Below are 26468 nucleotides of genomic sequence, written 5' to 3'. Positions count from 1 at the left end.
GGAGGACAAGGAAGAGGAGGAGGAGGAGAGCATAACAGTACAGTTTCATCAATACCTTGTATTCCTCAACAATGACAGCCAAGGTATCATGACCAGCTTTTCTAATCTCCTTTATCTGTTCTTCATGCTGCTCCTGCAAAGTTTACAAACAGCACAGTTGAACTTGATGATCCACTCCATGGTTATTCAGAGTTTTTGATTGCATGCAAACTCTTTTGGTCATCATCATCAAATGTTTCTTTACCTGAAGAAGAGCATATTTCTCCTTCTGTTTAGCAAGCAATTCTGAAAGGTTCTTTGATTCCTCTTCAATAGTTTTATCCTTCTCTAGAAGTGTATCCAGGTCCTTTTAGGGAGAAAACAGATATTTATATTTGATATATAAGTTGTACATACACATGTTTAGCTCTGAACAGTATTTGTTCAGTGACTGGAAAAATGTTTTGTAAAGACAGCATTCAAAAGAGCATCCAAGAAACGTTTGTACTGTTTGGTATTTAATGAAGATATACTTACATACATTCTCGATTCTGAGAGTTTGCAATATTTCATAGGACTGGACAAAAAAAATTGAAAATCCAAGCGTTCTTTTTTGTTGATATTATTTATCATTGTAACATGTTTCCATACACTTGCCTCTGTTGGTCAACATTACTTCCTTATTTCATTTCTTGACACTGGTCTTATTAATTACTTTTTGTTGACCATTTGTACTAAAACAGAAATCAATTTTGCTGGGTTCCTTGTCAAAACATGATGAAGGTGTAGGCTACAAATAAGTTAGGAACAGTTTAAATTAAGGACAACAGCTACAAATCTATGAAACACCAATTATTATGTAGTAGCTCATAGTTTTGCCAACATGGTAAATACCCTCTGTAGCTGTGCTTTCTCTTGCTCAGCAATGGAGAGTTTTCCTTCCAGTCCTTTCAACTTATCCTCAAGTTCCCTGTTAGATTCACTTGCTTCTTGAAGTTGCCGGGACAGTTCCTTCTGGCCGCTGTCTGTTGGCTTGTCAAAGAGTACATTCTGCTGCTGTTGGGCCATAACAACCTGTTCAAATAGATGTATTATTTATAAATTTCAAATACCTTCCTAATGTTTCAGGGAGTTCTTTTTTTACCAATTTTGAACCATTCATAATTTTCAGTTTTCAAGGGCAGTTTTTGATATCTGGATTGCCACACATTTGCTAGTCTTTTTTGTAGTCAAAATATGTACCACATGTAATTTAATTAAGTTAAGAAAATATCCTTGGAATTCACTGTTTTGAACAAGCTTGAGCAGAAATAAAATGGGAAGTTTATAATTCAGTTTGAATTTGTCCATAATATCTGCTTAAGATTTATGATGCTATTTTCAAGGCCAAAAGGTTGAAAATTCAAAGAAAGACCATTTGACAAACGAAAATACAATTGGAATTTATTCTCATACTTATAAACCAAAAACAGCACACTTACTGATAGTATATCTTGAGCTGATGAAACTTCATTATCTAGAGTATCAAAAGAATCAGGAGTGTGTTGTTGTGATTGCTGATTTCCTGCCGTGATGCTTGATGTGGCATAGTCTTTGCTTATGACTGTAGAATGGTCACCATTTAAATGAGTTTTCTCTCCTTGAGAGATACACTTTGTTCCATTGATGGTGTTCCCATCCTCAGAAGGAACGGAAAGAAGCTCTGATGGTTCAGTCAAGGCTTCACTAAGGAATGAAGAAAAATCTGCATGGAAGCTTTCATATTCTGTTCTGTTGTTCAACTTGTCTTGTTCTGCTGCTGATTTTGTTGATGATACAGGTGTTGTTGAAGAAGTGAAGTCTTGACTGGTTGAAAGAAATGAGTTAATAAAGTCAGAATGGCTGTCGGCAGCAAGAGGGTTAGGCACAGCTGAACTTGACCTTTTGCTAACTTCAGATGTTGTTGTATTCAGTGAAAACTGAGGTGTTAATGACGACACAGGATTAGATGATGCCATCATGTGAGCTGCTGGTTGGTTAAAAGATGTAGCAGCAGCACTGGGTGAGGCTGGTGGTGGTGTCGCAACTGCAGCCCATGTGATAACAGATCCAGACTGGTTACTGCCATTTGTAGCTGGTGTAGCAGACTGAAACATATATTCATAGACAATTTTATACATTGTAGTTATGTGACCCATGCTCTGCAAATCAAATCTAGTAAATTAGACTTTCAAATAGCTTATTATAAGCTATCTAAAGGATGTGCATTCAGTACAATGTGGCCTTAACAAGTATCTAGTAACTGCACAAATGTAATTGGACACACCTATATAAATATTGCATATAAATAAAATTAATATAAATAAATAAGCAACAAAATATTTGATATTGTTTAGAGGTTGGTTTCCATTGTAGAACACTAATCATATACAACCTCATTTCTGTGACTCCCAGTAGATATCCATACCTATCCCAATGTGCTAGGGTTATTGGAAATTCTGGAGGGGAGGGGTTTCTGTAGTTTGCAGAAGGGCAGAGAAAGACACCGCGGATATACGTTTTTTGGGGCGCGATACAGTATTTTGCTGGTCAGCGGTACACCCTAACAAAACTACAAAATGCCTGCAACTTTTACATTATCTTCGCAGCGAGCCTTATCGACAGTCAAAAAGATACAAAACTTAGAGCGCACACTGTAAACTTAGCTTTTAAACTCCGCTCATTTGTTGGATAGTTCTCAGTTAATATTATATATTGTGCCAAAGCCAAACTGAACTTGCACACGGTGTGAAATTGTTGTTGTTTCGTGAGAGTTCATGTTCGTAAGCGGCGAGCCAGTGGCAATTTACGTTACGATGTGCGCTAAGGCTAAAACTAGGCAGCTTTTGTGTTGCTGTAACGGTGTTCTGAGGAAATCAACTTCTCAAGTTTGTTGAATTGATGGGCTTTAACCGTATGAATCGGTATGTAAACGGCATTTCGATCACATTCGTCGGGAAGACATGCTCGTGTTCGATTGGGGGCACTCACGTAAGTAAACACGGTCATCCTGTCCTCACTCGGTATCACCGAATTATAGACCAAGTTGGCCGAAATCGAAGCAGTACTTCCTATAAATCTTGGACACGTTGGTGTAACAAGTGTAGGACTGAATCCCCAAAAGGGTTCAAAATCTGGCCTCAACTCGAGGAAGAATTCACCAAGGTATGTTTTATCATAAAATATCCAATTTTAATCATACTGTACTTCAGGAAGCTTGAGGATGGCGAAAATAAAATTTTAAATTTTCATGTTTATTATTGTTTCTTTGTTTCTTGTCATAATTTCGAATTGTTGCAGTTCTGTATTTTGCCTATAGCGCCTCTAAAGTGTGAAAATTATTTTAAACTAGTTGCATAGCTATTAGAGTTTAGAAAAAAAAGCTATTTAGCTATTAGAAAAAGCCACAAGAAGTACATGACATCTGATTATCTAAAGATGGCAGAAGACATGGAATACAAAGCTGTTTAAAGGATAATTAAAAATACATGCATATGTTATTGTAAGACAATAAAAATACCATAAAATCTGGGTAATGACAACTTCCAGTTAAAACTCAATAAATGAATTTCATTTTTAGTTATTAATAGGCTATCCCCCCTGTATTCACACAACAATCTTCTGATTATAAGGCCTCCCAGACAATTTCTGACCGCATTACCTTAGAGCCTGAGACTCTGTATCACTTTCTAAAATTAATATTTGTTTACATATTACTATTATCTGGATTTCCCAATAGAAAACTTCTTCTATTGTACATTTTTTTCTATTCTGGCTCAGCAAAAGTCCTTTTAGATACTGTCCATGGATGATTTCCACAACATCAATGCTGTAAAAACACCAACTCAGAGAACACTGACCAATGCTCTCCATATGGCAACTACTTGACTTTCATTTAGTGTCTTTAGAGACTTCTAGGCCGACGGGCAAAGAAAAATTCACCCTTGGGCTCAAAATGAGGCTCAAAATGAAACCCTTTGACAGTGGTTATGTCATAGGTCATTCACTTGAAAGACGTGGGTAAGAGTAGCCAGGCTGAAAACAAAGGAAAAAAAGAAAAGGAAATGCCTAAGGACTGTGCAGCTAAATGACTAGGATGTGTTTTGAGTCTCTTAATTTACAGGGGACAGGAGCAGGACGAACAAGGGTGGGAGTCAAGAGATAGAGGTATGGGAAGTGGGAGAACAGGGTATGGGAAGTGGGAGGTTCTGACTCCACTGTCCCTTCCCCCACTTGATGCAGTACCTTGTCCCTAAGTAAAAGGTAAAGTCTGCATAGAGCCAAGTGGCCCATCAGGCCAGGCTTATCTTGGTTTCTGTAGCATGAACCGACTAGGAGTATTTCTATTACCCCCTGGATAGGATGCTAGTTGATCACAGAGTTACCCCCAGGATTAAATTCACCAGTACCCATATGTACACCTTTGTGGAGAGAGGCACTGTGAGAGTAAAAGTGTCTTGCCCAAAAACACAACACAATGTCCTTGACCAGGGCTCGAACACGGACCGCTCAATCCATTGCTGAGCGCACTAACTACAAGGCCACCGCACCTCCCACCTTGTCCCTTAGGCCTAACCTTAACCCTAAACCTAAAAAAAAGGAGTCTGTAGATTTCAGTCAACTTTACCTCTTTTATCACTTGTGTATTTGAGACAATTTCTAATTTCCTCGCTTTCTGCCATTCAGTTTACTGTACCAAAGCCTGATTTTAAGTGATTCACAACTACTGACAGAACTTGTTTTTGCAACTTACAACTTCAGACTTTGTACAAAATTTCTCACTGGAGAAGAGCAATGTTGTAGAACTTAAGTGATGAACTAAATGTAATAAATATTAATTTGTAAGAAATGTATCTGTTCTTTAATACATGCTTTTGTGTCTAGTATCTGAGTTAGATGCAGCGAAGATATATTACCAATGGTTTGTAGACGACAGTAAGCCAATTCAGAGACACAGTGGCATAAACAAACCCACTTGTTAGCTAATTTATCACAGGAAAAAAATAAATACATATAATTACATATATATAATTTATTGCCATCAGGTGCTATAATGTCTTGTAATAAAGTGGTTACAAGTTAAGTAAGAATCTTACAGAAGTGAGGATGATACAATATTATTACTAAGGGGATCATAATTAATCTCATATTGATTCAAAGCATGTGATATGTACATGTATGATTGCAATGTAAAAATTATTTTGTAGTGATTGAGCAAAGCTCATCTGAATTAAATTAAATGAAAGGAAAAACAACAACAGTCAATTATTTATATAAGTTGATACAATGCACATGTAAGATAGGGAAATAGAAATCGAAAAGCTTCAAATGACTGAGTAAACAAAATAAACTAGTGGGTTTCATTGACGAGTTGATTACTGCCTCTCTGAAATGTTGAATGTCTTCAGCATCAAAAGAAGTGAAACTTGACCACATTCCATGTGGAAGCGGTTTCTTGTAAAAAATACAGGTGTTTGGGCATTTTAAAATATTTAGTTACATGTGCATACATGTACAAGGAAACGGTCTTGAAAATTTCCATGTACTATCAACATTTAATCGATGTAAACAAAAAAGACCTCAAGCAAGGAAAAATTGTCAATGAACCGAACATATTGAGCGGTCTTGAATGTTTTCAGTATTTCTAGCGTTCACTGCGGCCAACAAATCACAATATTTTCGATTTCTACTCCCTTCGCAAACGCCACCATTATATGAATGTCGGCTTAAACAATCTTTAATGATACAGAAATATCTTGTGAATGAAATGAACAAATGTAACAAATGTTTTATTTTGACAGCAAACGACAGGTACAGAAAATTTATTTCACCCGTTCCAAAAGGCGCAGAAAGTCAGAAAGGTGATAGAAACGCCAAAACGCCAGTCTTTAAAGACAAATTCTTATCAAAGTTTCTTGGACGCGTTGCGAAACATAATCTCAATGAACAAGCACCACACGTCGGCGCAAAGTGAGTGTGAATAAAACGGTCACGACTTACATGTAGTACCTTAACCATTTCGCGCAAATTACACTTTAAATCCAACCAGTCTTCAAAATCCTTGCAAAACCTGTATACAGGACCAATCTTCTGCTTTGCTGGATACCCATCGTTGATTTTGACAATTCTGAGGCGAGGGCGGCTGAAGCAACACGATCCACGCTTCGTCCGCTCGAGCTGGCTCGAGTCAGCAAACTACACATTACTCCACACAAAATGACTCCCCTGTACCACTATTCTTTACGAACATTGCTTGAGTATTAAAAACCCATTTAAGGGCGTCAAGCTCACCAATAACGAGAAGTATCAAGGATATTTTCAACCTTAAAACGAAGCAAAACACCGATCTCAGAGAACTGATCGATCGAAGGACAACACAGCCCGATGGTGATGACCACTGACCAGTTACTGTGACGTCAAAAAACGTATTTCCGCGGTGTCGCAGAGAAAGAGGGCTTCAAACCAAAAAAACCTTCCATGGGAGGGGTAGGGATATCTTCTGGGACAAAACAATCTTCACATTTTTCCAAAGAAATCAGGGGATCCTGTTAAAACCTGGAGATTCATTAAAAACACAAAAATTGCAACAAATCAAAGGAAACGAGTGTCTCTATCAAGCTAATTTGCCTTGGGATTCCTGCAATTTATCATCCGGAGCACAATGATCAAAACCAGCAATTCCCCGATAATGAGACCTGGGGGAACTTAGTAGGTACACCTGCAAAAAAAGCTAACTAACCAACTTACCTCAAAACCTCCAAAATCAGCCCAGTCATCATCGTTATCATCATGCTGATCGAAAAATAATAGTCAAGTTCAAAATCTCATACAAGTGATTTAAGCTTAAGCTTAAGAGGCCCTGCGCCTAAGAAACGACCGATGATTTCCGGCTAAAAAATAAAATCGGCCGATTTTTATCTCTGAAGTAGAGGTTACCGAATACTATTTAAAAATGAATTTCTTTTGTTTCAGTTTCGCTTTAAACCAAAAATATCGAGCCGCAAAGTTTTTCCGTCTGAAAGCAGCAAAATCAGGCCGAAAATAAGCCCCCGCAAATAACTGTTCAGAAATTACTATCGCAACGCAAAATAATGAGAAAACTACACAGTGTTGAAGAAAAATGCCTTTTAATGCAATATCATTCGATAAACATCAAAAAACTGCCGAAGCGATTAACAAATAAAGTTTCAAATATTGCATACTAAATTAGATGGAGCGTTGGAGCTGATTTTAAAATAATTATTTCTCAAAAGTTCAACGCTTTTGAAAGCAATCACAGTGATGAATGAGACATTGGAGGGATACAAATCACGTTTCTGGAAAAACATTTTTCGGCCAAAGTACATTGACCTTGTACAAAGCATTCAAAGTTACCGTTTTTACCGTTATCCTGCTACTTCGGCGAAACACTTCTCTTTTGCCAATACGGCCGTGGATAGCGTGTTAAACGCCACTTTAAACCTTGCTAGGCATTCAAAGACCGTCCTAAGTAGAAGGAAGTAGAATTAAAAGAGAAAGGAAGATGAAAAATACACAGAAAAAGAAAATAACTCGAAATTACCATCTGCTAACGAAAGTTGAATCTGGAAAATGTCGTCGCGTGACAGCGGCCATTGACGTCATTTGTATCAATAGCGGTGGAATCCAAACGAATGCACAAATAGGAAAACAATTTTTCCCGGCCAGAAAACGTTTAGTGGAACAATGTTATGTTATTTTTCACAAATGATGGTCACTCATAAAGAAAAACTTCCCCAACCGCCACACCGTTTTGGCCGCAGCGTGATCCGAGTTATGGGTCACGACTGGATCTCTAGCCGCTGACCGCCCAAAGGACATTGCAGACTCGTTTTCCCACGCTCTTGCGACCTTTACGTGACAAATGACGTCATTGGCCGCTGTCACGCGACGACATTTTCCAGATTCAACTTTCGTTAGCAGATGGTAATTTGGAGTTATTTTGTTTTTCTGCGTATTTTTCATCTTCCTTTCCCTTTCAATTCTACATCCTTCTACTCAGGATAGTCTCTGAATGCCTAGCAAGGTTTAAAGTGGCGTTTAACACGTTATCCACGGCCGTATTGGCAAAAGAGAAGCGTTTCGTCGAAGTAGCAGGATAACGGTAAAAACGGTAACTTTGAACGCTTTGTACAAGGTCAATATACTTTGGCCGAAAAATGTTTTTCCAGAAACGTGATTTGTATCCCTCCAATGTCTCATTCATCACTGTGATTGCTTTCAAAAGCGTTGAACTTTTGAGAAATAATTATTTTAAAATCAGCTCCAACGCTCCATCTAATTTAGTATGCAATATTTGAAACTTTATTTGTTAATCGCTTCGGCAGTTTTTTGATGTTTATCGAATGATATTGCATTAAAAGGCATTTTTCTTCAACACTGTGTAGTTTTCTCATTATTTTGCGTTGCGATAGTAATTTCTAAACACTTTTTTGCGGGGGCTTATTTTCGGCCTGATTTTGTTGCTTTCAGACGGAAAAACTTTGCGGCTCGATATTTTTGGTTTAAAGCGAAACTGAAACAAAAGAAATTCATTTTTAAATAGTATTCGGTAACCTCTACTTGGGAGATAAAAATCGGCCGATTTTATTTTTTAGCCGGAAATCATCGGTCGTTTCTTAGGCGCAGGGCCTCTTAATTATCCAGATTATTGATAATCAAATTTATGGAAGGTGCAATTGCACTACATTCTAATGGCAAATTAATACATTTATTTTCATTAAATATTTTAAAAACAGGCAAATTAAAAAAACCTCTAAATTAATACATCGAAGCGCCCATTGAAGCTTAAGACCCAAATATTTTAGTTGAATCATCGCTTCGAAAATTCAATGAGGAAAGATCAGCGATTCATAATTGTAATCAGGCAAAGGTGTTGTTTATACCTGGTCATCTGTGGATGCTGAACCAAAATCTGCCCAACCTCTTCCGTCCATTACGCCGGCTTGTTCTCACTTTCCCATAAAACCAACCGATAAAAGAACACGGAACTGAAATATTATATTTAACGAACAGTCATTAGTGCAATAGAACTTTTTGCCCAGGCGTTACAAGTGTTTCCCATCAGGCAACGCTCTTTATGGTCACGTGATCGAATCTTTGGCGCCATTTTGAACTTGCCATTTGCACGCGTAATTTTGATTTGCGTTTTAAACTTACATTTTAATTTGTACTTTGTCCAGAGAAACGTATTAGTTTTACCAGAAAGATCTATATTTTGCACTAGGAGATTTTTATAGTGTTTGTATAAGAGAAAGCCTAGGTTTTTATTGATATTCGAGGAAGAATAAGAAATGGCGCGAAAGCGAAGACTGCAATCAGATAGCGAAGACGAGCAAGAAGGAGATCAAGAAATACCAGAGGAATCACCCCAGGCCAAGAAAAAGAGAGTTTCATCAGCTAAGGATGCAGATGAGGATGAGACTATGGAAGATAATTTTAACTGCTCGCAGTTTCCAGATTTCACCGTGACGACGGTAAGCAAACTCGCATTATTGATTCCGCTTGGTAGGCCAAGGGAGTGCGAGATTTTTCTGGGTTTCCTCAAAAAGCTCAATGATTCAGCTTGATTCCATGTGATAGTTGGTTGCATGTTCTTTTATTTTTTGTTGTTGCGTGAGGTTTTCCGGCGTGATAAACTTGTATCTTATATTTGATCAGTAAAGGCTTTAGAGCGAAATCGAAAATGTTGGTAAAGTAAGCTTTAGATTACTGTAGACGACAAACGTCCATATGTGTACTTGTTAATTTTCTGCGGTAAGAAAGCTTCAGATGCAAAACTTCTTGAGAGCCATGTGTAGCAGGTTTATGCACAGATATCAATCATTGGGCATTGTTGTGGTTTTAGTCTGAAGCAGAGGTTGGAATCATTGAGAAGATCACTCTAGTGAATTTCATGTGTCACACCATGTTGGAAGTCCCTCTGGGTGCTAATGTCAACTTCATCATAGGAAGAAATGGAAGTAAGTGAAATAAAGCATGAGATACATGTAATATCCAATAATTTCTTGATTGGTTTTGTCAGCTTCTCTCTACCAGCACATATGGCTGAAGCAAATTTCTATGGGCCCTGATTAGAGTTAATTAGACCCTAACGTTAATTTGATAATCTTATTTTGAATAGGATTGAATCTGTCAAGTCTAACAGCCAGATTCACAAAGCTCTCCTATGTTATGATGCATCACAAATAAATAGTATTATTTGTTTAAAAATAGGTATTTGTATATAAACATTCTTTGGATACAGCTTAATTAACCTAAGAGGGTTTTGTTAAGCTGGCCCCTGGAAACCATCTTTTATTTCAGCTTTGAATAGAAGTTTTAAAATAGTTTGGATTGGAACTATACTGTAATGATTTTTTTCCCTTTGCTCTCGTTGCAGGTGGTAAAAGTGCTATAATGACAGCACTGGTGGTGGGATTAGGAGGAAAGGCTGCCACGACTAACAGAGGAAATTCCCTCAAGGGATTCATTAAGGATAAGTGCAGGTGAGGAATTATTTTAACAGTAGGCTGTTGATAATTTGATAAAAAGGGAACAGGATAGCCTTTTGAAACATTTTAGTTTGTGAGCATTTGTAGCTAGCTATATAGTGTGCATGAGAAAAAATATGCAGCATTGGGATTACAGCACTCACCATCTGGGCTTATGACTTTGGAACTGCACCAAAAAAATGTGCAGCAATTCTTTTGCAATGTTAGTTTGTTTTAATGGCATTATTACCACTTGTGAAGAGGCACTTAGAATTCAGAAATGTGCTGTACATATCGTTGTGGGACAATCCAGCATTCTATATGAAATGAGTGAATAAAGTGCAGCCACTGTCCCCCAATTAGGTTAGTGTCCACATTTTGTACTTACACTCATGCTGCTTACTTTTGTTCTTATGCTTCAAGTTATGCACAGGTATCAATCAAGCTACGAAACAGAGGACATGATGCATATAAAGCTAAAGAATATGGACAGTCTATAACAGTTGAAAGAAGAATCACTAGTGATGGCAGTGGCTCTTACAGACTCAAATCACATGATGGTAGGTGGCATAAAGTAGTAAAAGCAGTTCCTGAATGAGGTTCTTGCAAAATCTAGAATAATCCAGGGTGAAGTTATACATACCTCCTACTAACCGAGTTCAAGGTCCATACTGTAAGTTATGGACAAAGTTTTTTCCCCTTCGATTTATGGCCCAAGAACAAAGCGTGTGGGTCATAAATTGAAGGGGAAAAAAACAAGGATCCGTAACTTACAGTATGGACTGAGAAGAGGAGGTTAGTGAGATATTTATTATATCTCTACTGTGTCCCTGACGGGTTCGGAAACGATTTGTATTCACAGGGACTCGGAAATGCTGCAAATTTCTGATGCACCTCAAAAGCAAAACGAGTCAGTTTAAACTGTTTTTAAATCGTTAGCGCACTTTATTACATAATTTAGAGTATAAGAAAGTTTTAAACATTCATGTGCTATAACACTTAGCAATAAATCACAAAACAGTTTGGCAACAAAACCAACTTTAAATTTTAGCGGGCCATACCAATCACAGTGCTCATACTAACTGAGAGATAAAATTTAGTATAGTTACGTGCATCAGATGTAGCTGCAGGCTGAGATTGATACTTATTTCACCTACCTCTGTTTCCATTCTTTCAAACTGTTAATAGTACAAGCTTACTAATGGCCTTATTGTAGCCATGCAGGATGATGCAATAAATGATGCATGTAAAGGAGCCTTAGTATAATGTACCGGTATATTTATTTATATCTGAAACAACTTATTTCAGTCAATGAATGTCTTTATGTGCTTGATGTGCAGAATTTCAGTTTTTAACAATGATTTGCATTGTTTGTTGTAGGCAAAGTTGTTTCTCAGAAAAAGGATGAGCTCAATCACATTCTGGACCAGTTTAATATCCAGGTAAGCTACAGCTTTGAAATCTTGTCAGGCTGTTTATTCAGCTTTAGTCAAAGAGAAAGTAGGAAATGTTGTATTTGTAATTGAAGTTAGTGGGAAAAATCCTTTGCTGTATGGTGGTAAGCAGCAGCAAATGCAAGCCATCACATGTATGTTTTCTGTACATAAACTTAGAGTTGAATGTTTGCCACTCCTGCTGGAGCTGCAGTAAAGCTAAAGTCGTACCTAGGCAACTGGTGCATACTGCCAGAGTTTATATCCAATTTTCAAGGCAAGCAGTTATACTGTCCTCCCCCTCCCCCCGCCCTCCCCTCACTCCATCCAGGTTAATGCATAGAAATTTTGTCAGGTTCCCATGAAAGATTTTGATTGGTGATAGACATTCACTCTCTTGGGTGGAGAGCTTTGGCTCTGTGTACAGTAAGTGAAGTGCCTTTCCCAAGAATACGGCACAATAAACTCAGACAGTGCCTAGACAGTAGATTGGCACCCTTAACCCTCTGCATTACTGTAAACCAAATCTCCGTTCTGAAATCTTACATTTCGATCTTTGGGCTTTAGGTAGATAATCCAGTATCTGTGTTGAATCAAGACACCAGCAGGAACTTTCTGAACTCTTCTGATCCTAAGGATAAGTACAAGGTAACAACATTTATAAATGTAGACTATGATAAAAGAACTGTGAGGAATGCTTTAAATGCTTAAAGTACAACATGGACACCTTTGGGAGGTTTAAACTGCAGTGTTTGTACATAAATGTACATGACATGTCTGCGTATGGTTTGTCCTATGGAAGGTAGGTTAAGTCTGTATACGAGCCAAGTGGCCCATCAGGCCGGAGCTTATCCCGGTTTCTGCAGCATGAAGCGACTAGGAGTATTTCTACTCCCCCCAGGATGGGATGCTAGTGCATCGCAGGGTTACCCCCAGCATTAAGTTCGCCGTTACCCATTTATACACCTGGGTTGAGAGAGGCACTGTCAGAGTAAAGTGTCTTGTCCAAGTACACAACACAATGTCCCCGGCCAGGGCTCGAACCCGGGCCGCTCGATCCGGAGACGAGCACCCTGACCATGAGGCCACCGAGCCTCCCTTGTCCTAAAAGGGACGGAACTTCATTACTCAGTGGTCAGCCTTGTTATACAATAACTTTCTTTGAAGAGCGGAAAAACCACTTTGCAGTCAGGGACAACAAACTAGTGGCCTTCTATACAAGTACAGATATTTAATTATAAATGCTAAAGTAAAATCTGTTTTCAACTAAAAAGCTAAAAGTTGAAAAAATTGAAAAACTAACTCTCAGTAAATAACAGATTATAAAATGTATTATGTTACTTCTCTTGTATTCGTTATAAATAATCTATTCACCTTTTTTTTCTTTGTCAGTTTTTTCTCAAAGCTACCCAGCTAGAACAAATGAGTACAGATTATGAGCTGATTATTGAACAGCAGGATATCATCAAGAATACTTTGGAGAGGAAGCAAGAGGTATGTAGACACAGTCACCTCAAAACAAATTACAGTATCTTTATTTTAAAAGCCAAACATAGTGCTACGTCACGGCTGGTTATTCAGACTACTAGTAGTTCCCAAGAACATGATGAACATGTTGCTTTCTAACAGTAGTCTGAATAAGTGATCAAAATTACTGTAGCACATACTTTTTGATTCTGTTGATAGGAGATAATTCTGTCGTCGTATCCTGGGGGTCAGCGGCATTCCGCATGGACCATATTGTGTGTGTAAAATGAACATGGCTGCATGTCAGCTGAGAATAAAGTGTTGTGTTCTTGAAAGCTGTTGTTCCTTCGATGGAAGCTTTCCCAGCTGGTCAACAATTCTGTTTCTCAATTTACCTTCCATAGTGTCAGGTTTGATATAGAGGATATATCAAACACTTTAAGACAGTGTTGCATAAGATTTCTAAATATCTTGATTTGTCTCAAAAATACTCCACTGCAGAAAATATTTGGAAATGTGATGACACACTGCCAATTGCGCCTGATATATTCTGTTGCAACTTTGTTCAGACTGGAAAGCACAGTGGTTCGTGAATATTAAGAACATGAAAACTCCTTGTAATAATTATTGTACATTACAGACACTTCCAGCAATGCAGCATCAAGTGCAGCTTCTGGAGGAGAAATACAAAGACATTTCACAGTTGAAGAATATGAAAGACCAGGTTGAAGAACTAAAGAAGGAACGAGTGTGGGCAGAAGTTATAGAGGCTGAAAAGGTATGTGCATTAAGAGAAACTATTGTGTCAAACTGATTATTGTTTTTGGCAGAGTTGCTATCTTTTTTTATTTGAATCACAGTCAAAAGGTGTCACATGTTAATCCCACTGGTCCTAATGCAATAAAGTACATGTATCTTCATCATGTTCCCACTGATGAGATCATCCTTGCGCACACAGGACTGACATTGTACACTTGTGCATTGTTAGTGTGCCGACACTAAAGGGACCCATCTAGCTGCAGTGTCAGCTGGGTGGGCTGAGGGAACAGTGATTTTTTTATCATATACTACTCAGTGATTACTGGTAAAATAACTCACGTTGTTGTTGTTGTTGAATATTTGTAATGGTCATTGTGCTCAGCTACACCTACAGTAGGTAGTTTTTAGGCATGCTGCTTAAACTGAAGAAACAGAACAGGCTTACAAATCCCTTCTGGCAGGAGGCAGACCAGCTCACTATTTACACGCATAACTGAGTAGTTGAACCAGGGTCTACCAAAAAACATCTTCACCTTAGTGGCCAGAGCAGGAATTGAACCTGCAACCTCTGGCCATGCTGCCCCCACATAAAGCATTGTATGTTAAAAAGATTGTGTCAAGTACTCTTTACATGGGTATTTGTTCTTTTTTCTTTTTTTTTCTTTCTTGCACATTAGAAACTTGGTCCACTAGCAAAAGAAGAAGAAAATCAGAAGGCCAAGCTGCCCAGATATGAAGAGAAAGTGACAGGTTGTCAGGTGCATGGCAATATTTTACCATGACCACCATGAGTATAAGCCAGTTACTGACTATTAGGATACTCACAATGAATTTCATAGGAAATTCCTGATGTAGTTGCAGATCAAACCCAGTTTGACCTTTGTTACTTTCATACTTTTCTGTGTTTTTGTATGTTCCCAATGATCAGATCATCCTTGCGCACACAGGACTGGCAGTGTACACTTGTGCATTGTTAGTGTGCTGACAGGTAAGGGACCCACCTAGCTGCAGTGTCTGCTGGGTGGGCTGAGGGAATAATAATATTTTTGTAAAACTATTGCAAGAGTTTTCCATTGGGCAGTCACACACATAGGACTTAACTACCCCCCACCATCAAATACACCCCTGATCAAAATTTAGTTAGATTTCAGTTGACAAGGAATGATTTTCAATTTTGTAATACGCCCTTTAAGCTTGTACAAATACAATGTAGATTGTTTGCATCTCCATGGATTTCTGTTTTCCACCCACTCACCCACCCTTAATTTTGTGATATTTAGGACATGAAATTGCAGAGAGGCTTATTTTTCTATCTTTATGTAGCCTGTCCTCATTTCTTCAGGTCTTAGAATGGCCAAAATCAAGCTGTGTTGTTACTGTGGTGTTGGTGGGGGGAACTGATTTAATAAGCTCCTTCAGTTACATTGTAGAATCACTTGTCGACTTTAGGAGGAGGTGAGAAAGTTGGAGGAGGAGTGGGGAAAAGTTAATGAACAGTTGAATGCCATTACTGAGGAGGGTAAAGAATTAGGTGGACAACAACAAGCAATATGTAATGAATTGAAGCAAAAGAAAAACATCTACAGGGAAAAACAGGTATTGTTAAACTTGTTGTGAAAAAATGTTTGACCACCATTGATTTTGCTTTGATGTGAGATTCTGAGAACTTCTATTTTAGAAATGACATTCTCTACATTTTTTGTGTATCTCTAAAATATGGCACAACCATAGAAGTAGCAAAGTTTGATCCTTGACAGAGCTAACTTAAGAGTTAATGATATAACCTTGAGTTCGGGTTCTGATGACTTTTGTTCAGGATTCGTTGTACAGTGTATTATACCAGTAGCTAATTGAACAGCACTTAGGAAAGACTTCTTTCTAGGATGCCGCTGATTGTCTGTGTGTGATGCCATTCTGTTTATGAGCTGGAACATGAATAAACCTGACACAGCTGTGCATAAAATAATTATTAATTCACTTGTCAAGTTATCTTTTACATGTGACTCGTCACAGTATTAAGTTTCAAGGGACACAAAATCTAACAGAATGCACACAGATCTCGGTGTAGACAATCTGCGTGGCTAAAATGTTGAATGTGTGCTAATTCCAGTCAAGACTAAGAAAGCTGAGGCAAGAAAAAAACACACAAGAGAATGACCAGAAGCAGTTAATGGAGAAAATTGAGGAGATCAAGCAAACGTAAGTGTTAAGCATTCACGGGAGCACAAGTCCCTTTGACTGGTCCCTGCAACAAGTCTTTGCAACTAGGCTTGTGATTTGTATATGTAATAGGACTACATGCTGTCCAATTTGGAAATAATTGGATGAAAAAATTCCGAGGACAGCCAAAATTGGATAAGGCCGCAGGCCAAGTCCAATTTGGCTGTCAGAGGAATTTTTTGAATCCAATTATTTCCAAATTGGACAAGCATGTAGTCCTGTTACTTATTAATTATATAGCTTGTGAGGTAATACAGCTTTGCAAGGAAAACTACAGTAACTGTCTCTGAAGAAAAACAGACTGGGCCCTCAATCTTCCAAAACTTGGGAAAGCTTTGAAAATATCCAGTGATCTTTGGAGATCGCCAGAGATTGTCACAAGTCTTCGGAAATCCTGGAAAGTGTTCAGGTGATCTTCAGAAATCTTCGGAAGTGTTGGGGGATCTTCGGAAATCTACAGGAGTGTTCAGGTGATCTTCGGAAATCTTCGGAAGGTTTTGTGTGGCCTTCGATAATCTTCGGAAGGTTAATAGCCTAATTTCATTGGCTGAGACAAACTGTCCTATTTTTTTCCCAAATCGGACAGTTTCTGCGTTTTTACTTAAAGTCCTTACTGAAAACTGTCCAAATTAAATCCCAAATTGGACAGTTTTCAGAAATTAAAGGATAATAGCTGTGCTGACAATACTGGATTAACTGACTGCTATATAATTAAGTTGGCGTACTGGATGCTAGATAAAATGAACAGGAATGACTTCACAGGTTACTAGCAAGAGAGACAGTTACACAGATAGTCATGGCAAAACTTAAAGCCTCTATCTTCGTGAAGTTCTGCAAGATTAATAACTATTTGTAGTGGTAATATTAAAAAAATCTTTCCTCTTTATTGTTGGCAAGTATTCTTGTGACTTACACGACAGATTGCTATGAATGCTGTTCTCACTCTTTATTGTAATCTTTTGTAGAGCTATGCGTGACCTTGAGTCTGAGAAACAGCAAAGACAAGAAGCCCTGCAGCAAAAAAGAGATGAACTTAAAGCTTGGGAAAGTCAGTTGTCAACTACAAACCATCATCGTGGACAGCTGGAGCAGGCCATTTCCAGATCAAAGGAAAGAACTTACCAACTGAGGTAAGGTGGGACAACAGCACACAGGAAGTAGAGAAAATGATTATTATGTGCAATAACATCAAGCACTGCAATTCATTCTAAGTTTTCTGGCACTCAGAGAACCAGGAGCTTCTACTGTAAGCCAACAGCGATTGTGCCATTCTGTTTTTACTTCATAGGACAGATTTGACTGACGCAAATCACAGAGTGGATGCAGTCCAGAGGCAGCTTCGAGATCTTCAAGGTAGTCGCAACAACAAGCTTAAACTATTTGGCTCTTGGGTGCCTGAGCTTTTACAAAGAGTGGAGCAGGCAGACCGGAGGGGAAAGTTTCATCACAAACCTGTTGGCCCCATTGGTAAGAGAAACCTGTTTTGATCATCCTTACAAGGTATTCACGTCCTTGTATCCATGCTGGCAAATTTTTGTTTCTATTATAGACTGATTGATTAGTCAGGTTTCACTCTAATCTTTTTGTTTTTAAAGGGGCACACCTGACCTTGAAGGATGAAAGATGGGCACTGGCAGTGGAGTCTTGTATCAAAAAGTTTGGCTGGGCATTCTGTTGCCATGACAACCATGACCAGCAAGTTTTAAAACAGCTTTTTATGCAAGTGTGCTCAAAAGATAACATTCCAACCATTATTGTCAGCAGATTTCAGGTTTGTCTTTTGTGAAAGTATGTCATCTGTTAATAAAGCTTCACTAATATTTCTGAATGTACAGTATATATTTTGAAGCTACATATTGTGCATAACAACTTTCTGTGGAGTAAACTTATTTATTACTCTTTGTTTTTCCTCTTTCAGAGCAATGTCCATGATGTCTCAGCTAATGTAAGTAATGTGTACAATGTTTTATAGTTTTCACAGAAATCTGAAAAATTTTGAAATGATTTTGCTTGTCTTCTACACCTAGAAAATTGCACAAAGGAACATAAAAATATAGTCTTAGGAATGTGTCCATGAGAAAACCAGGCAGGACATGATACAGCTCAAATCACTGATTTCGCTCAAACTTGACACAAATGTTGGGTTTGATGAGTGAATACTTGTGACAAAAAAGTGGTTCAAAATATTTTATTCCCTTCAAATCAGGGGGACCTCCTGGCAAAAATGGCCATTGGCCTGGTTTTCTCGTGGACAAGCTCTTAAAATGTTGTCCAAGGTGCAGCAAGTCCTTCCATGTAGTGAAATCTAAGTCAGCTACAATGTAGGCACAATTATCTCTGTTCTACAGTATATGTACATACATTATGTTCAGTCTGGAAAAAGGCGCAAATGGTCATGAAACTGTCCACATTGTGTATTTTTTCTCCCCTCTGGAAATAACTTGGCAAAGTGTCTTTTGGTACAGAAACCAAGATGTGAGTTCCCATCTGTGCTTGACATGCTGTTGATTGACAATCCTGTTGTTACAAACTGCCTTATTGACCAGGTGTGCCATACTGTAGCTTTATCTCATCACCTTTGTATGGTGTAGTTGTATTTACTTTGTCTTGAAAAAATTAATGCACAAAGCTTCTTTTTTGTGATAGATTGTTTTTCTCACAGGAGCCTCAACACGAAAGATTGTTTGCAAATAAAACGATTTTTGACAATGTGACAATTTTATGCTGGGAACACAGCAGTGCTAAAGAAGGTTTTGTTATTAGGAGTTAAAGCAAAAAATATCTCATGTACTAGTTGCAGCCCTTCCTATTTTTGTGTCAATGAATTTCTGTCTGCAAATGAAAGAAACTCCAAAATGTTTTAATTTCTATTGTTGGGGCCATAACTATCATGGGTAGTGAATGGGAAAGATTGTCAAAGTGAACTCCAAAAATAATGCACAGTTTAACATGTATATCCCTCCAAGCTAGAAGTGTTTAAATGCATTGACCACCATAAACATTCAACATTTAACACTTTTTAACATGAAGAGCACTTGAAACTTAACTTGAAGCCCTGATGTTTGTAGAATACTTGCTTTTTCTTATTGAATTTTCCATTTCCAGGTTGCTATTGAGTCAGTGTTGCTCATAGAGGATCCCAAAGTAGCGCGTCAAGTTATGTTTCAGAACCCTCCCGCAAAAGCAAGAATGGTGAGTCTAGGGTGGTGAATAGTTGTGGTACAACAAATTGTAATAACTAAGGTTTTCAATAAACAATTAAGAATAAAAAGCAGCGATATTGAAGAATGACGTTTCGACGGCTCCATGCCATCAGTCTCAAATTCAAATAAGATACGTTATGTGAGTTCATTATATAGTGAATGTACGTGTGAAGGTCTCAGTGCATCCGATTAAGAGATAAAAATAATCGATGAATAAAAATAAAAATACCAAGCATGGTGCACTTGAACTGTCAAATAAAAAGTTGTGCTTTAACGGAGTCAGATTGAGTGTTAAGTGTTTTTTGTTTTTGATGAAGAGCATTTCATAAATTAAACAATCCAACAACAAACTGTATTGCCCAATATTAGATCCAGCCTTGTATTCTTCTATAATGGAACATTTTTTTGTATCAGGCTTATGCAATGAATGGAGATCAACTGCTTGGTGGGAAGACAGCCAGATCGTATGCATCCATGATGGATAAAGCCAGATACTTACAGAAAGACATTGAAGTAGAGATTAGGTAAGGCAAGTGAATTTCAGAATAATCCAGTGCTACACGTATCTTAAAAAATATCTTCACCAATATGCAATACGCATGTTTAAATAAATATGCATTTCGGAAAGATGTAGCTACATTGTATTATAAAAAAGAATTTGTAATTGCTTTGTGTTGTTTGCAGGCAGCTCGAGCAAGAGATTGAGCACAAAAGACAGCATCAACAACAATGCCAAATGGATTTGGATGAAGTCAACAAAACAATCAGAGACAATGAGGTGGGTCACTGGCCATTCAATCTCTTTAATGGATGAAAAATTTACACAGTTAAAAGTGTGCTGTTGTGTTCTTGTAGACTATGAGCAGTCCCTCCTTCACTTAGTCTATCAAGCGTGAAATGAAAAAAAGCGTGCATCATAGCATGCTTGGCAGGCTAAGCAAAAGAGGGACTTCTCATATATCTATGTTCATAGGCAAGATAAAGTAATAAAATAATACTTTCAGAGTACTTCTCTCTGCCCAGGGTACTGAGGAATTGCTGAGTACCGGTAATCCTGACCAAATAAATAAGATTTTCTCCATGTGAAGATGATGTGAACCTAACTCCAGTTTTCATAGCCTAGAGCAAGTAGGAGTATTTCTACTAGTCCATTAGGGGATAAAGGGGGTTTGCCCTCATGCTATTTTGGCCAGTCTGGGTGGAGAGAAATACTGTGAGAATAGTGACTTAACCAGAAACCCTACCGAGTGATCCTGACAGTGGCTCGAAACCAAACTCACTAACCCCTAGGCCAATGTGCCTTCACCCGACCAAATGTATGAGATGAAGCTGTGATGGGCTAGCATCACATCCAGAAGGTAGCAATTACGCTGGAGAAATAACGAGTGATTGTGAATTTCTTTCCTATTCATTGCAGCAGCATTTTACCTGTACATGCTGAACATGTGAGATAAAGCAGAGAGAATCAAAATTAATGATGTTAGAAGCCTATATAGCTAACATGTTTTTGTTTTCTTGGCATTTGACAGAGCGAGCTTCGGAAGTCAAAACAGAAAGCATTTCGTGAGCAGGAAGCAGTTAATAAAATCCTTGGTGTAAGTGACTGAAGTAAATATACAGCTTTTTATAAGCTGTTAATTTATCAAACAGTATTTTATTTCCCATCGGCTATATCTATTATGGTAATTCACAAAGTAGAATTAGACATTACCTGATTGGCTATTTGATTGATTACTGACTAGTCTATCCAGAATTGTTTTAGTTCTCTTTAATGTAACTTTTCTTTGTTCTAATCGTAGGAAATAACGGAGCTTGAGAACTATGAGGAAGAAGAACTCCCAGATGTCACGACATTGGTGCGTTGGTCTTTCAAATGAAGTATTTTCTCACTAGTTACTCTGTAAAGAGAAAGAGCTGTTGGGTTGATTGTGTTTGGTTGGGGACAATTTGCTTTTTCTGCTGTGCTAAAAGATCAATTTGTTTTTGTGATTTCATGTTTCCAGGAGGAAGAAGTTGAGCATTACACCCAACAGTTAGAAGACTTGGAACAACAGGTACTGGTGTAGACTGTGTGATTGATAGTACCAACAACAACAACAATACTAACGACAGATCCAACTTCCTCCATCATCTTTTCAGCCTCACTGCTGGCGTACACGTATTTTACCATTGTCTGCCAACTTTTTATCTGGTCTGGAGAATAAACTTAAATCATGTTTAAGGTTTAATTCAATGTTATTAGTACTGTTTGTACTGTATATGGAAGTTAAGCCTTAAAATAATTATGTTTATGTCATTGTAGACTGCTGTAGTTGAAGAAGAGGCGGAGAAAGCACACGATGAACTGAGCAAACAACAGCTTAAGGAAGCGCAACACAGGGAAAAGATCCAAAGCCTTTTGGAGAAGGCGGATCCATTTAGGGTGTGTACATGTATCTGATTAGTTTAGTTAAGAACATTTTTAAAGAGGCACCCTTACTAGTACACGGATTTGAATTGCACAGTGATTTTGTTGAAGCGCACTCTACAGTGGAAGAAGGCACTAGAACAGGGATTGAGTGCGAAGATGGCCTAGTGAAACTATCCGAGCAGCCCGGATGGAAATACATTTCATTTTGTCCCTTGCCTTCTACAGAATCAGCAACACGACATTGAAGTAGAGATCGAGACTCAAAAGAGCCACAGGAGACACTTTGAAACTCGGCTTAGAGAACTACAGGATTCGATTAGGAAAGCAGAGCGGGAACATGAAACCATGAAGAAACTAGTCAGGGTGAGTGTGGGTCTACAGTGCCCCCATTTTTGTCTACGCTGAACTCGTCCCGGGATAAAATTTGGTGGAAAATCTGCCACACCCCAAGCCGTGTTTTATCTTCTAATGTTCGATACAACAGCTTTCTAAATTCCCCTTGGTCGGTTACTTTAACCAGTTAGCTACATTAAAAGTTATCGAACATAGTAAGCATTCTAAATTGTAACAAAACCTGGACCTCCAGGGGTTTATACCTGTATAACCGCGAGGCCATCTGTTTTTCTCGTTGACCCGTATTATTTTTGCTTCTCAGGTGAAGACTGAACAAGCCAGTCAATTTTGTGAACGAGTTTCAACCAGACGGACTGTGAAGAACCTTGAGACTGAGATCATTCAAAAGACCAGACGAATACAGACTGAAGAACGAAAGTATGAACACTGCACTTTGCCGGCTGAACTTGGGATTTGTTCGTTTTTTTCATGCCCGCTCAGTTTTCTGTCCGTTCAAGTGTTGCATTCACGTTTCCTCCAAACCCCTTTTACAAAGGGCGTGCGGTGCTGGTATGGGCTCTAGACAAAAGTAGCAACTACATTATGTGTTATGCAGAATATGGTTCCTTCAGCATCGTCAAAATAACAAACTTGAGTGTAAGTTAGATTTTGCACACTCAAAAACAGGAGTTTCGCGGGAGTGAACTTGTTTCGTTGACAAGCAATTTTTGTAAATACAGCTTGCTGTCGAATCTCAGATTCGGAAAAAATTCATTGTACACCGAACCAAGTCAAGTTTTTCCCTCTTTTAGTAAGTGAGGGTTTGGGGGAAATCTATTGCAGGTTAACGAGGCATTGGTTTCGTGCTTATTTTCAGTAAGGGCAAACACGAGGATATCACAAGAGAGTATTTTGAAGCAAAGAAACGGTACGAAGGTATCATGGAATCATTGAAGAATCTGAAAAGATACAGCAAGGTGACTTTACTGTGTTCTTTTATAGATTCATAGTTGTCACTTTTTTGAGTGTTTATTTGTTGTGCATCCTGGCGTTAAGTGATAGTTTACCTTTCTCTTCTTATTTGAGCCAAATAAATAATCACTTTAAATCACTAAGGATGGCTGCTCAGTCTTATTAGCTCATTAAAGTTATTTCGGGCAGCCATGTACTCTTTTTATTTTAACTTATTTTTGTTCATCTAATTTCTAATTTCAAGCTGAGTACAAATAAAGTTGTTGTTTTTTGTTCTCGTAGATATATGCATATAAACAATAACCTCCATTTGGCGCGAAAATATGCTTGATATTTTTCCGCGGACATTATCTGTTCCTAGAGGCAAACAGTTTTCCAAGAGCAAAGCTGAAGAAAAACTGACCTTCGAGGAACAGATGACGTCCATTGATAAAGATCAGAGCATATTTTCGCGCCAAATGGACGCTATTGTGTTTAGTATCCTTGTAATATTTTTCGAAACCCACGCATTTTTGAAAATTGGGGAATATTGCTCGGATACTTCCCAGTTTTAGCTGGGCATATTCAGTCACGTGACTCGTTTAGACCAATCGCGTGCTGGGCTGTAAATATATAAGTAATATAACCCTTTTTACCATACCAAGTCTATAATAAACTGAGTGTCTTGTATAATACTTTTCTTCCTGACTTGCAGCGTTTGAAGGCAGTGATGGAGCAAAGAGCGAAAGCGTTTGTGAATTACCGTCATTTCATCGCTATTCGTGCCAAGTTCTTCTTTCAAATGATGCTTTCTCAGAGAGGTTACAACGGCAAGATGAGCTTCGATCACGGCAATGAAATTCTTGGGCTTCAGGTGCGTTTATTCCTGTCACTGGGCTGCTTTTCTAAAGGGGTATTAAAATGGCTTTATCCTTTTCTCATTAACAATTTGAGCACGTCTTCTTTGGTTCTGTCTTTGTAAAAGTTAGCACAGTTTTCGAGTGACCGACTGTCCAAGGAATCTCTCTTTGTTATGATTTCCGTTCGCTGAGCTCTGATTGGCTTAAAATACTCTTACCACTCAATTCAACCAATGAAAACACACCGTTGTTTCCTCTGCCAATCAGGTGCAAGAGCTAAACCAAACGCGAATAGTTTCCTGAGCGGTTTCCCGTTCTTACCACGCGCTACGTGCTTTCTTTAGTAATTATTTGATACTATCCTTTCGAAAACCGTTATTAATCCGCCTGATTACTGAACGTTTTGCACTCGGAAGGGTCTTTATCGACAGGATTTTTCATATAGATAACTTACATCAGGCTCTAAGGTGTACAGATTAAAGTTGAACGAAGCATTTCAAGTTCAAATATGTTTGGCATGAGCAGATAGCTAAATAGTGCGTGCGCATTATTCTACATATCTGGGTGAAATCTTGATATCAAAAATACATGTATGACCGCTTATTTCTAGGTTAACGTTGAGCAGGGTTCTAAACGGGTTGCCAAGGATACTCGCTCGTTATCTGGAGGAGAGAGATCTTTTTCCACCGTGTCATTCATCATGGCTCTCTGGGAAGCAATGGAGTCGCCCTTTAGATGTCTAGACGAATTCGACGTGTTCATGGTGAGTACATCTCTGAAACATGTTTTATTTCCATCCGGTTTCTTGTAACAAAGTATTCAAAGTCCAAGTAAAGTCTCTAGGTCAAGTGAATATCAGTTACGAATGACTTGCTCTCTTTAAATTTTTAGGACATGGTAAACAGGCGGATTAGCATGGAAATGATGTTGAAGGTCGCTAAAGAGCAGCAAGAAAGGCAATTTATTCTTCTCACGCCCCAGGACATGAGGTATTTTTGGAACGATTCACTTTCCCCCTTCATTTCCAAGCTCTGAACAGGGATTTCCTTTACTGATTAACACATATCTGTTGATGTTAGCTCAGAGAATTAGGCTCCACATTAGGGTAATCTCCTAGTTGACTCACCAGTCATCCGGCGGTGATGGCTTAATGGACTGTTTCTGTTTCAGTCTGCTACTTGCTCGTGTGAGCGCTTTGTTAACAATAGCGGAGATGCTCGGAGAGGAGATCGGATGGGAGTGGGAGGCGAAGCAAGGATTTGTCTTCCTGAAAAAGGCGGGGTGTAGTGAATGGGGGCGTAAATAACAGGAGATGGCAGGCCCCTTCCTTGTACCCACCGTCGGTGAAAGCCGACGTCAACTCACCACACTACATTCTACCCTGCTACCTCGACCACAATTAGCTTAATAATAATTTCATCCACAACATCCCTTTTAGATACGAATGGATTACGGCCATTTAGGTGTGGGTATGTTACATTTACTGCCCTGTTTAATTTTTTTTCTTCTTCTTCTTCTTTCTTTTCTTTTTTTTTTTTTTTCTCTCTTCTAGTGCCATCGGAAGCAGTCGAAGCGTAAGAATATTTAGACTAAACGATCCTGAAAGAGGCCAAACGACATTAAACTTCCAGCCATCTGAGGACTGAAATATTCTTATCTAGTTTAGTTTACCTTCAGTTTATCGACGAGTTTATTATGATAGATATGATTGATTACCGTTACATAGATAGTAGTTTTATGTTGAGGCAGAGCTTATCGTAAAAAACTTTTATGGACACTTTGTTTGTCTAGGGACAGCCAAATAAACAGTAGAATTAGAATTTCGATGTAAGAAAATAACTACGAAAAGGTTTTGGTTAGGAAATCGTCATTGTGAGACGATATCAATAAGGAATGCTTAGTATCAGTTGGGAGACGTCGAAACTTGACACTGGGGATTAAAATATATTATTCCTTAAATTTCATCTTCCTCCAGACATGCACAGGAATACCTTTTTTTAAAATTCAAAGTTTATTTATATGTTACGTTAATTTTTAAATAAAAGTTCATGTTTAAAAGAAGGAACAAATATAGTTATATATAGTCAAATATAGTTATTTTTCAAAAGTATTATATGATGTCACAAGGAACACACCTGGATTTGCATTTGACCTGAAGATTAAATTGTTCCTTTATTGATGATTCGCATTAGTGTAGCATACCACTAGAAGGCTACTTGGTTCAAAGCCAAACGTTAAATTGTATTTTTAAAAATGTAGGTTTTATGTATTAAAAGGTTGACCTATTTTGACTGTGTATGGACTTGTACCTTTTGCACGGGTTAATTAGACCTCCCTCTTCAATT

General features: G+C 38.2%; 2 protein-coding genes across 2 annotated transcripts in view; one reads left to right on the top strand and one right to left on the bottom strand.

Moving 5' to 3' along the window:
• LOC145480569 (solute carrier family 28 member 3-like) overlaps nt 1-9024 on the bottom strand; it is a 58024-nt gene extending 49000 nt beyond the window's left edge. The window contains exons 1-6 of the mRNA XM_081458821.1: nt 8901-9024; nt 6745-6789; nt 1461-2105; nt 874-1053; nt 245-346; nt 56-133 (exon numbers count right to left, since the gene is read on the bottom strand). Coding sequence (XP_081314947.1) covers nt 56-133; nt 245-346; nt 874-1053; nt 1461-2105; nt 6745-6789; nt 8901-8951 — 1101 coding nt within the window. The 5' untranslated portion in view covers nt 8952-9024. The remainder of the gene's footprint in view (nt 1-55; nt 134-244; nt 347-873; nt 1054-1460; nt 2106-6744; nt 6790-8900) is intronic.
• A 43-nt stretch (nt 9025-9067) lies between these two features.
• Nucleotides 9068-26414, top strand: LOC145480568 (structural maintenance of chromosomes protein 6-like). Its single transcript, XM_081458815.1, has 30 exons — nt 9068-9491; nt 9863-9977; nt 10397-10502; nt 10911-11047; nt 11868-11929; nt 12488-12568; nt 13313-13414; nt 14028-14165; nt 14824-14904; nt 15596-15742; nt 16257-16345; nt 17332-17496; nt 17655-17833; nt 17962-18137; nt 18285-18311; nt 18832-18912; nt 19472-19558; nt 19984-20093; nt 20254-20347; nt 21099-21164; nt 21369-21425; nt 21573-21623; nt 21872-21991; nt 22205-22342; nt 22635-22750; nt 23190-23289; nt 23979-24137; nt 24734-24886; nt 25015-25112; nt 25676-26414. The coding sequence occupies exons 1-30, from the start codon at nt 9309-9311 to the stop codon at nt 25767-25769; spliced, it is 3312 nt and encodes a 1103-aa protein (XP_081314941.1). The 5' UTR covers nt 9068-9308; the 3' UTR covers nt 25770-26414.
• The last annotated feature ends 54 nt before the right edge of the window (nt 26415-26468 follow it).

This window comes from Orbicella franksi, chromosome 3, assembly GCF_964199315.1.
Source record: "Orbicella franksi chromosome 3, jaOrbFran1.1, whole genome shotgun sequence".
Classification (NCBI taxonomy): domain Eukaryota; kingdom Metazoa; phylum Cnidaria; class Anthozoa; order Scleractinia; family Merulinidae; genus Orbicella; species Orbicella franksi.
The sequence above is the reverse complement of the archived record's forward strand: the minus strand, read 5'-3'. Positions and strand labels throughout refer to the sequence as shown.